The sequence below is a fragment of the Corvus moneduloides genome, chromosome 14 (genome assembly GCF_009650955.1).
Source record: "Corvus moneduloides isolate bCorMon1 chromosome 14, bCorMon1.pri, whole genome shotgun sequence".
Taxonomy (NCBI): Eukaryota; Metazoa; Chordata; class Aves; order Passeriformes; family Corvidae; genus Corvus; species Corvus moneduloides.
The window spans coordinates 4,508,086-4,520,755 of record NC_045489.1 but is presented as its reverse complement, the minus strand read 5'-3'; the positions used below and the strand labels follow the sequence as shown (position 1 = coordinate 4,520,755).

At 38.2% G+C, this 12,670-nt stretch overlaps 1 protein-coding gene across 1 annotated transcript in view; it reads left to right on the top strand.

Annotated features, from left to right (window-relative positions):
* LOC116450923 (connector enhancer of kinase suppressor of ras 2-like) overlaps nt 1-12,670 on the top strand; it is a 174,507-nt gene that overhangs the window by 124,049 nt on the left and 37,788 nt on the right. The window contains exons 13-15 of the mRNA XM_032123908.1: nt 384-470; nt 1,658-1,911; nt 11,069-11,103. Coding sequence (XP_031979799.1) covers nt 384-470; nt 1,658-1,911; nt 11,069-11,103 — 376 coding nt within the window. The remainder of the gene's footprint in view (nt 1-383; nt 471-1,657; nt 1,912-11,068; nt 11,104-12,670) is intronic.

Genomic DNA, 12,670 nt, shown 5'->3' with positions numbered 1-12,670 from the left:
GACAGATCTCTGTTGTTGTGTCTGTATTAATGTTCTCTCTACTTTTCCTACAGAATTTTCATCCACTTAAAAACTGCTTCTTACTTTATTCCCAACATGAGTTTAATGAGTGAGCAAATTTTTACAGAACAGAGTTTAAAAATAAATTTGTAATCTGCTTTACATTTACAAGGAATTTTACCAAAGTTGGTGGTGCTTCCCTCGAGGTCGGGGTGATGAAGAGGAGGCTCTGAGATGTTTCACTGACCCTGAATGCCACAGCCCTAATAATGGTCTGCTCTGAGGGGTCATGTCACACCTGGAATTTACAGACATTTCTGACTCTACAGCCTTCCATTCCTAGTCTTCAAAAATTATATTGGTTTTCCTTGCCTTGTTTCCAGGAGATTTGAGGCCAGTTTCGATGCCTACTGAGTACAGCTGGATAGGGGAGTCCAAAGAACAGAACATGTACAAGAGGGGAAGCAGAGGTGAGTATTTTTTTTTCTCTGCTGTTCTCCAAGATGTTTTTGCTTCGTTGCTTAAGGAGCATCACAGGAAAAAATCTCTCTTTTTTTTTTTGAGTGTCACAGAGGATACAAAAGAGCCTGTTGTGTGTCTGTGCTTTTGTGTTTCTATTTCTGGAAATTAAAAAGTTTGTATTAGTAGGAGGAATTTAATTCTAGTACAAAGAAAGATAAACGTCAAGGGAAAAAGAAGACTCAGACATGTTAAAAGCAACCGGTTCTAAATCTTCACAGCTCTACAAAACAATAAGTGATGTTACAGATGTAAGGTAACATCCTTTGAGAACATTTTGATCAGTATGAATTAAAATTTGGAACAGGAATCAGCAATTGTGCTGTCGGTGTTCAGACCAGCAGTTCTAAACTTCCATTGATCCCAGTGGGAATTATGAACTTTGCAAGAAAGAGGAGTGATTACACAGTTCCTTTTTTCCTTTATTTCCTCTGGTGAAAAGAAATCATATAATTCAAAAGAATATTCTTCAAATATACAACTGTATTTATTGTGACACCAATTGTTAAAGATTCTTGAATACTATTTTTTTAGAATCTTTTAAGCATGGTCTGGAAGCTGAGAGGAGTTCAACTTGACTCCTAAAAATGTGACAAAAAATGAATTACATTCTTGAAAATCAATACAGGATTTTAAATTACCTTTTTCAGTAAAATTCCATTCCAAGAGAAAATAAATTTCATTTAAGGCACAAGCCTTTTCTGATTTATCCCAAATCTGTTGATGTATGTTTAGCTCATATTTCACTGTTACAGACAGTAACGGACTTGTTGCCTGGCCAGCTCCCATTTTGAAACTGTGCCCAAATACACTTCACATCTCCTTAAAACCATTATTCCAGCTTGTCAAGTTCCTTGAAATTACAATCCTGGCCTCTGGAATGGCCCCAGAGATGCTCCCTGCATGATACAATCCAGTCATATTTTCTGTGTCCGCTCCCTTTCACCTCCCATGGCAGGGGGTGGTGTCAGTAAACGTGGGACGGAGTGCAGGGAGAGCCCTCACAATTCCCTGGATATTCACACGACTCTTTCCAGTGTAACAGGACCAAGTGATGGTCTCTGGCCAGCCAAAATGGTTCTCTGCTTGTTTCCTCTTCCTAATGTTTCTTTTTGCCTCTTTTCCCCTCCAACCACTGACTCTGAGAATTCACTCCTGCGGTACCTGAGCGACGACAAGATCCTGGTGATCCAGGAGGAGCCTCTGACACAGAAGGACAACAAGCGGGACACGGGCCGGAGGTCCAGGAAAAAGGGCAAACCCCCAGGGAACCCCAGCTACCCCCTCAGCCCCTCCGTGCTGGCCTCCACCATGAATGTCAGGCTGGAGCCCGGGCAGCAGGACGTGCTCAACTTCTCCCTGGCAGAGAACAACACAGTTCCACTTTATCATGTGAGTGCCTCACAAACACCTCCCTGCATGAACCACGTGGGAAACACTCAAATGTTCTCCTCTTTGCATTGATCCAGGCATAAAGGCACAGTCTTCTACTCCATGTTTTAATGCTGTGGTTTTTAGCCCAAGAAAGGTTGCTCAGTGGTGGTGTCGTGACAACTTTGTCCTAAGAGTCTGTTTTTCAGTGTCAGTATCACGACAACTTTCTCATAAAAGTCAGGACAGAACAGGAAACGACAAGGCAAGAATCATTTGCTGTCAGATGCTTTAATAAAATAGTGCTCTTAATTACTCAGTCTCACTGAGTTTAGTTTAATTTGACTGAATTATCTTTGAAGGTTCATAAGGATCCTGCACTCAGCCTCCGGTAATGGTTTATTAAACATTAATTTATAAGCTTTTGTATTTCCACTTTGATTACTGTGTCTTGTAAAACCAGATGGGTTTAATGGAGTTACTGTTTATTTAAATTTTTTTATTTTAATTGTGGATTTAAATCTCTCTGACAGAGATTTTGAGTATCACGAAGTCAAAGCAAAGGATTTCAAACCCAGAAAGAAAAGCAGCAGGCAACTTATTGGAATGAATGAGAAAATTACTATACAACTCTGCAACAACCTCAACAATATTTCATAACTTGGCAGATGAATCAGATGCTTTCAGACAGTTTTTGGAAGTCTGTTGATGATCTGTTGGCTCACCTGAGTTCTGATGGGAGGGAAATAGGTCATTTAGGGTAAGATGCAAATTCCACCCTCGATTTCAGGACTGAAGTTATATTTCCTTGCATGATTTCCATACCATCATGCAATTAATTGATGTGATAAATTAGCAGTATGATATTGTATGATAATAAATATTTTTAAATACCCGAATGACACAATATGTCAGCTCTAAAGGGTCTGAAGGAAAAGCAGGAAACTGGAAAAGAGGAGTTATCCTGGGAAGAGACAACTTTACCTGGAGTTGTTGGTCTACCCTAAAAGTCAGTGCAGTCCCTGTTCACAAACTGTTTAATGTGCAGTGATTACAAAGGAGGGCACAGGTAAAATGATTATTCATGGACTGACAGAGTGGTATTAATTCTTTTATCACCATAAATTTTTTGAGCAGAATTAAAAGAGACCTTTGCAGTCCTTCAGGAGATAATCACAGGAATCCGAATATCTGAGGCACTTTGTCAACTGCCTTATAAATATACAAGAGGAACTGAGTCGACAAATACACAGAGTTGCTGACACAGATTTTGTGGGTTCTTGCCAGCACAGAATCATTCACATTAACGTCTTTCCACTTGGAATACTGAAAGAATTCTGAAAAGCCAAGCAAAAAAATGGGCATGTTTATCTTGAAAGAGAGCTACCCAGAACAAAAATGTTAAATATCAAGGAACATTTCATGGCAGCTTGATAGCAAAAAGGAAGAGAAAAGTAACAGAGTTGTTGTGTTCTTAGATATAAATTTAAGTAGGTTAGCTCATTTCCTTAATATCTAAAGGTGTTACCAGGATTTTCATAGGCATTTTAATATATAAACTTCTTTTGGATAATGAGATTTTATCCTCTCAAGAATCCATTCTCCAAGGCTAAGGTTAATCAAAACAAGATGCCTCTAAACCTTACCTAATTAAATCACCTTAAAACAGCTTTTGCTACATTTGTATTAGAAAATTTGACAAAACTGGTTTAGCTTGTCTTCTTACTTTTGCTCTGTGTTTTTCAATGGAAGGCAAAAGTGCAGAACTGTTGGAATCACATTTCCATGAAATCCTCTCCTCTTAACACACGCCCAGTGCAACTTCTGGATATAGATTAAAATTTCAGCCCAGAGAAATGCTTTGGGAAATGGAGATGACAAATAGGATTTTCATCATCTTTAGCGAAGGGAAGGTGATAATGCTTTGTAATCAAACAAGTATGGCTTGATGGAAGGAGGAATCGAGCATCATTTAGCCATTGCTTAATTTTCTAAGCACTTACATAAATATGTGGCAGAAAAATACAAAAAGGCACTTACTTAACAGGAGTTTAAATTTCCAGACGTAATAAGTTTTGCAAAATTGGTAATTGCAGAGATTCACCACTAGATTAATGCTTTGGAAGGAATGTTGATTTGGAACCTAAAATTAAACAATTAGCCTGATTTCATAAGTTGCTGGGAGGATGCAGAGTTCCTATATAAAATGGATATTTAGGTAATGCAATATTGGCAGCATGCCCAGGATATAAAATGATGCATGAAGCCATGTTGCAGTAAAATATTCCTGTCAAGAAACACTGCCCCCTTCCAGGATATATTTATAACTCTAATTTAATTGATATGCAATATCACAGAACCTAAGCAAGAGTCAATTACAATTAGCAAGGCTGTTATAAATAATTATTAATTAATAGAGTATCTCTTGGAACATGGCTTTCTATGTTTACTAATACTTCACTTCTGAAGTGACATCATTTACCGGGTTGAGCCCAAATATGGCCTTACAAGGATAGAGTTAAAACCTGAATATGTTTTTATTTTGTATTACCAGAACTCATTCTGAAGAAAATTAACTTATCCCACAGGACTCCAGCTCAGTAGACCAGATGTACCCAGGAAAGTGTTCGTTTTGCATTTCTGACCATAAAACAAAACACAAAATGTCTTGAAAAATCTTCAGGATTTTACAAAAAGTTGTAGCAAACTCTGTATTTCCTGCTGCTCAGGTCCATTTTGCACTGTGGCAACCAGCTTCCATTTAAAAAGAGAATATTGAAGTTCTCATTCCAGATCCAGTCTGGAAATCCACACAGCATTCAACTCTGTGGTTTTATTGCCTCAGACTTGCACGACTTTCTGAAGCTCTGAAACTCAATTTGCTGGTTACCACATTAAATTCTCCAATTGGATAATGATCTCTCATCTCGTTTTACTTGGTGATAAATGTTCTGGGCCTATTATCTACAAAGTAATTGGATATTTTGCTTTGTAGTATCATATATTAAGAAACTGGAGAACAGATTTGAATTTCTATTTTTTTTTTTTTTTGGTGAATTAGAATTCATTGTGTAGAAAAGACTTAATTTGAATGAGTTTTAAGATCAATTCTTTCATTTCAATGTTCCCTTCACAGTAAAACAGGAATAATGGCTGCTTTAGGGTATTCGTTGAGAGTGCCAGGAGTCACTTTTTATTTTAAAGAGAATTTGAAGCAAGATGGTATTTTAGGGTTAGCCATTGTTACTCAGCACTTGCTTAACTTGCTTTTTATTCCCTTCTTGCTGATCCCAGGAAGCTGGTAACTCATCCCTTTGGCGCAGGGCGATGGAAATGCTCTTTAACTGTTCCTGGAGCTGCAGAGGCGGCTTGACAAACGATATAAAGTTTAACAGCACATGCTGAGAATTAAAACCTGTGCAAAACCAATGTAACTCTGGGTGTTGTGTAATGGGTGCATGCTGGGATGTGCCAGATGTTCCAGATGCTTTTTTGGGGTGATCGGCAGTCTGAGTGCTGCTGTGATAAGGATAATAATTAAGGCAGTCTGGGAGAATCACACATATTCAGCTCCACTGACTGAAGGAGGAGCTTTTATTGCCAATTTTGCAGGAAAAGTGCTCATGTTTTATTTATTCCTTCCTGCTCTTGCAGAAAGAAACAAAACTGTGCTGTCAGGGATGAGCATTACTTTCTTCGGAGTTTTATTTCCTTTCTGAATTGCTGAATAAATTCCACCTTTGCTTTTTATTTAAGTATCTGTAATATGGAAAAACCTTCTTCCCCTACCTTGCAGTTATGCTGAGAAATCACTCTGAGGAAGATTGTGTGGATTCTGCCTGCTCAGAGAAGCCAGTAGAAGTATTTCTGGCTTCTGTAGCTTCAAAATGAGCCTGCCCAGTTGTACTGATTGTAAAATAATACACATTGCGACTGTGCACACGAAGGCTTGAGCTGACAAGTATCTAGCCCATACTTGAAGATGGATCCTTGAGTAGCAATGTCCAATAATGTATTTCTTTCGAGTTCTGCTCAGACCTGATTCTCTAAACTACACTCTTCATTAATCTATAAACAGCTCAAAGGGGGGAAAAGGTATTTTTAAAAGGTATTTTACAGTATAAGGGAAATAAAATATTAAGGAAGGTTCTTTTAAGCAATAATGTCATCAGTCTTTAGGTCTCCACATTCATTCAGTAATCAAGAACTTCATAACTGACTTGGATCCACAAAAAAAAAAGACTAAGCCAGTGTTAGCCCAGAACTCTGGTTGTCCCTGATTTCTGTAAGAACCAGCCCATTGCAGAACCTCAGGAGAGGGGCTGGGATTTTGCTTGGAGCAGCCTGGTTAGGATGGATGTATTTGCACTGGCCTGTGGTAACTCCTTCAGCGATTCAGCCCCAAGACAGGCTGCTCATTCTTGCAGCTTCCAAAAGTTTAGGCTGCCTGCTTGGCCTAGAATTCCTTGTGTTTGTAGTTATATCAGGACACTTTGCACAAAGCAAATATGAGGCTGTCTTTATACAAACATATGCAGTGTTTTCATAAGTAATTTTGCTCTATTAGAGCATATTTAAATGCTGATATTCTGCAGTCTTCAAACAAACCACTACAAACTACCAATGCAAGTCAGCAAACGAAGCATTCATTAACCTGCTGTGACTTCATGGGTAAATTGCCATTTGTAAAACATTCTGGTGTCCTCTGACTCCAGAGAACCACAACACAACTAAGTTGTACTGTATTGTGTTATTTTAGCAAATGAATTTATGCCTCCTTTTTTATTCTTTTGCTGGGCTACCAAAAAAATGGTTTATATCTATATATAGCCTAAAGCCAAATTTAACAGCCATCTGTTAATAAATATTAGCTGCAACTGATATTATTGCTATGATAATTGCAATATTTATCCTCCAGAAGTTGCACCAAATAGAAATCTCTCCCTTACCACACAAATACCATGTCCTGCTGCTGAAAGGATCAGTGTGTAAGGAATCCAGCCGAAACACTTTGGAGACACCTCTGATTTCTTCTCTCCACTCATGGCTCAGCCTTGCTCCCTGTCCTTTCCCCTTCCCCAGCAGGAGAGCACAGACGGGGTTTTGGAGGACAGAAGCATTTCATGGCAGAAAGGTCAGCCCTGGACTGGGCAGGGCCACAGGTAACCTGTTCCCACGGGAATGGGGAAAGTGAGGAAAAGGTAGGGCAAGGAGTTGAGTGTTTTTCCTGGCCTCACCCTTTGCTGCCTCCCCTGTTCCCCACCCTGTGCTGACAATGCTCATCATCACCCCATAATTACAAATTCCAAGTGGATCCCTTCCCTCTGCCTTCAGTGAATTTTCTCACCTGCCCTCTTGCTTTCTTCAGCACAAATTTGAGTACCTCAAACCGTACACAAACGTAGATTACATTAGGTGATTTCCTGTCTGTTAGCTCTCCCCTCAACGAGGGTGAGCGGAATGAAAACCTCAAGGGCTGCTTTTATTTTTGGCTCAGCATGATAATTGTGAAAGTAGATTCAGTGGGTGAAGCATCAGCTCTCTGAGGCAGAGAGATGAGTAAAGCCCCTCGTAACAAGGCCACTGTTTGACTGATTTTGAATAGACCTGATATAAAGGAATCTTCAGGGTAATGGATGTGTGAGTTAAGGAAGCAGAAGAAGAAATTTCTTTTTTTTACTTTTATTAATAATAATTCAGTATCTGAGTATAGAAGAATGGAAGAACAGTACAACAAAGAATCTTTTGAATCTTTGCTTCTGAATAAATGATATATGTAGATGGAATGAATCTTTTGAATCTGCATCTGAATAAATGATATATCTAGCTGGAATGATTATATTGAATTTGCCCTTTGAGATTGGTAACACACAATATGAAACTATTCTAATCTCATTACTGACTATTCCTGTCTCTTGCTTTAGGAAACAACAAGTAAATAATGAGTGTTGAATATTTTCACATGATCTGTGCAGCTCAGGGTTCTTCTGGTCTCAGTGGTTTATGTGATTACTTGGGAGAAGAAATTCTGATTCAAAGGAACAAATTTTTTTGTTATAAGTTATTTATAGAAGTTTCAGGTAAATGGGACTTGCTACAGGATTTCCTTTGGGAGAGGAACCTCAGATCTGCAGGTGGGACCACAGAGACCTTTTGGTCCTTTCATCTCCACTCGTGAAAGGCAGAAGCAGATCCATGGGAATCCCTGGAGCTGACTAAAGAAGGCAGATAGGTGCCAGTGACCTGAATTTCACAGAATTTGTGCTTTATAGTCTCTGACAGCATGACAAGACTTGTGCCTCCTGAGCCTCCCACATGTCTGCTACTCATGAAAGTGGCCTTGTAGTAAGATGAAGTAAAGTTTTAGTTTGGGAACTAGGAAAAGGCAATTTCTTTCTTTTTTTTTTTTCAAATGTCACAAACTGCTAAGAAGCAACTACTCAAAAAAAAATTATATAAAAGGTTGCTGAAAATGCAGGCAGGAGCCTTCTACATGTAAGTCATTGTCAGCATTGTATGGGCAGGTAATTACAATGACACAAGGAAATTAATTTTAGCTACAGGTAGACATTTATAGAAATGTCAGAGTGTGGGGTTTTCTATGTATAGTATCAGAAATCCTTTATAAAGGTTGACATTTCAAGCTGGCAACAAGATTGTACTCCCAAGAGGGCTTCTTTGGGGAGAAAATCAGTCAAATAAAAGGTGATAAATACGTGACAAAGGTCTGTAGTAATCCTGAATGTTCACACTTAAATACTGGTAATAATCTCTGTGTTAGTGATGAGCTGGTCAGGAGCTGCGATTTTTCTTTTAATAAATTAATTATTGATAAAAACTTAAAAAGTAGTAATTATGGGTTTTATGTTTCAAGGACTAATATCAACAATTTTTTCTCCCTCTCTGTATTTATATAGATATTCTTCTTTGCTCTTTTCTAAATTGCAGTGAGTGAACTAATAATCAGTTACAATAATCTAAGAGCTGTTCAATGGTTAAATCATATTTTTCTTTTTCACACTGTTACAGAGCTTTTTTAAATTTCCCTGCTACAGACTATGCTTCAGTTAATTAGATTACATTATTCAATATCTTTGGAAATTAGTGCTTGGTAATGCAGAAAAATTCATGGTGTTGAAAGACTGACGTCTAGAAAAATGTGGTTTATTATCAGAAGCAAATTTCTCTCTAGTAAGACTTTTTTCAGCCTAATATATGCAAGTTCACATCACACTTATAATTGCTTATGAAATACACATCTGATCAAAAGAAATCTGGAAACCACAATCCAGCGTGTGATAGAGGTGGGGTTTGTGCATTTTCTTGGGAGGAAATAAATAACTGAGTTCCTACAGCAGTGAAAATTTGTAATCCAGGTGCTGCAAAGAGCAGCCAGAGCAGGGTGAGGGACGTTTATTTCAGCTTTGTCAGGGAAGGGAGCATGGGATGGGTCCCCTTTGGGAGAGAGTGATAAACCCTGACTTGGAAACACTTTGCTTTTACTTTGGGAGCATTTTCAGAAAAGAAAATTAAGAAATAGAATGGGAAACACTGACTGAATTAGTAGTCCCACTTTCAGTTGCTAAAATTAGAAACCTTAGAAGTCAGAGGGATAAGAGAAGGAAAGCTTTGAGCCTTCTGGTAGGAATAGACTCTATTTTTATAACAGTAGCACCAGTAGTGCTGCTGTCAAAGTTCTTTTGCTCGCTTGGCCACACAATATTTTCCTGGGCTGTCCCCAGTATTTTCCAGGGATGCTCAGACTGGTTCATTTGTATTTAGCAGTGCATTTTTAGCACCAAAACAACATCTCTCAAGCAGATATTTTGCTTTAGCTGTGTGCTGTTAACGCTGCCAGTCTGCTTCGAGAAAATCTATTTCTACAGGGTATTTCCATTTTTTTTAAGTTCTCTAGGCTACATTTCAGCATACTCTGAGGAGAATTGAGGCATTTATGGCTCTCAGGAAAGCTTGTTACGGGTTTGTGTACTCAATCACTCAGTGGGGAGCTCCTGCCTTTGCCTGGTTTCAACAAGGAATGTCAGAGAACTCCCTGCTTTTAGTGTAAGGGCACCATTTCATTACTTTTCATCAGATAAGGTCTTTTATTTGAGTGGGGCCATCTTTGCTGCTCACATTTGCTGGAATAGTTTAGCTGAAGCACACTAAAAGCAGATAACTGGTTCTGCACTGGGTTCCCCAGTGGCAAGGGAGACTTCTTGAAGAAGGAGGTGGCAAAATGTGTTTGTCCCCTGAACATTTTAGAGCTGCCTTAGAAACCCTGCTGCAGAGCTACAGTACCTGTGCAGAGCCCTGGGGTGCAGCAGCCCCAGCAAATTTCCTGTCTCTCCCATTTCAGGTTTGTAGCTGTGCTCTGAACTCATCTCTGATTAAATATTATCTGTGATTAAACATCTGCTGCAAGCCTCAAGTAGTGGCATTGAAACACAAACATTGCACTTACTAAAATTATCAGTTTCCTATTTGGTTATCCAGAAAGTCATAGTCAAAGATTTTGCAAGTGCAGATTTCTGCATTTATAAACAAATACACATTAATTTTACAACCTATTTGGGGGGTTTTTTTGTAATTTCAGTTTTTGTAAATTTCAATTTCTATCTGTGGGAAAAAATTCCCCATCATAAAACTTGTTTTAAAGTAACTTAAACTGTCAGAAGATTTTATTCTTAACCCTGAATCAGCTGCTACTTACTCCAAGAAGACAGGTTCATTTCCAGACCTCAGAGGAATAACCAGCGTGGTTATTCAGGTCATTGAAAATGGTAAGAATGCCATCAAAGAAAGTTTTGATGACAGTTTGTCCTTCTGAAGTTCTGTATTCTGTGTTGCAATAATTGTTCTTTTTGTTTAAACTCCCTGTCAAATATTAACACTTTTGCAAACATTCTAACAAATTTTAGCTCCCTTCTTTTAAAGAGCTTTGATCACAATTACACAGCATCTGAAATTAGTTGCTAAGTGCAGATGGAAGTTGTTTTAAGCATGATCTTCATTTTAAAATAACTCTTAGCTAGAAATTGAAATAAGTGTTCCATTTCCTTTGCTTTGAGTTGCAGAATGACTGTGGTTTACCTCTGTTGCTTGTTTCACTGTGCTGAGAGCACCAAGGAAGTCTGGTCTTTAGTTGTGCTTAATGCTCTTTATTTTTCTTCTGCAGAGAGCAGGGGATACAGTCAGTGGAGATACTGAAAGGTAATTACTTCTGCTATTCTATACGTAAATGTATACACAGTATATCTGTGAATTAAACTTATTTCTTTACTTTTAGAAACTTAGTTGCAGTTTTTGGAGAATAAATTTTTAGGTTTAGAGATATCAGCATCAATATCTTTTACTAAATGTTCATTTGCTAACATCAAACATAAATAGAGATTACAAAGGTTTAAAAAACTCTTCAGATAAAAGTTTATAAAATATTAGCTATGGGGAAAAATCATATTCTTACGTCATCCAACCCATTTTTTTACTTTTGAAATTCCATATTTCAGACTCACTCTGAGGATGAAAAATCTGATGTGTGTCTAACATGATTTTTGTGACAAACAGGAAGAATGTTTCAATGAACATCTACACCCAATTCAGTGTGTACAAAATTACTGCTTATATTTGTGGTTTGTATTGGAGAAATACTAAGAACGGGGTCTTCAGTTTGGCCTTTAGGTCTGAATTGAATCAATTTTTTCTAATGAAGAAAACAGCATTTTTTGTCTTTCATTTCTTTGCTATTTATCTGATTAAGTATCTTCATATTCATGTTGCATCCAAAAGTCACAGTAAAAGAACGTTTGAAGTAACAGCTACTTTGATTCATCATATATTCTGATTAAGTTTAATTGTAATCCATGATAATTATTCTTTTTTACATTTTTTCATCCTGTATATGGCCCAAACCTATTTAAGAAGCTGAATAATTAATTAGATTTAGAGTACTTTGACCAATCTAAAGGACTTACTGCTGCTGATGATTTCCTTCAGTGCTATAAACACCACTGAGTTACAGCTAAAATCTGAGGTACAACACTATCAGCTGTTGACCACCAAATAAAAGCCACCTCATGCTTGATTTTTCAGGGCTGTCACCATTTTTACCTCTTTGTGTTTTAAACATCTCAATGCAGTTGAAAGGCATTGTAGTGGTGACAATTTGCTGGTGTTTCCCTGGGCGTGTTGTGCGTGGTTAAAATGGCATTTAACCAAATGCAGCAGCACTGTTTTCAGAGATTAAGGTGAGCTACAGGTGAAATTCCACCTCATCTGACATCAGACAGTCCTATGTCTCCAGTGCCACCATGGCAGTAGTTCATCACCTCAGCTAAGTGTTGGGGTTTGCTTTTACAGGAGGTTAAATGTATTAATATTTTCATCTTAATATTTCATTCCACTTCACAGCGTCCATTCTTTCCAGAGCTGCCTGTGGGGAAAGCAGGTTTTTCTTGCTCTCTTTGAAGTAACAACTGCATTTCACCTTTTGCCTTTACCTCTTACACCTGAGTTTTGAAAACCTCCTGTTTTCTGTAAATCTGACTGTTTTCATTTAGTCTTTCAACTCTTTCACAGGTTCTCTTGTCCTCTTCTTCTCCCACGTTTGTTTCTCCTTATTTTTAGTCTGGCTGTGCCTTCCCTCAGGTCCTTCCTGCCTGACTTGCTGTGTAAGAAAAAAACCCCACATCCTTCCCAGAAACAGTCACGTCTCACCCCTTTTCATTTCCTTCTCCACACCCACATTTTCGTGCAGCCACAAGGAAGAGCTGCAGAGTTT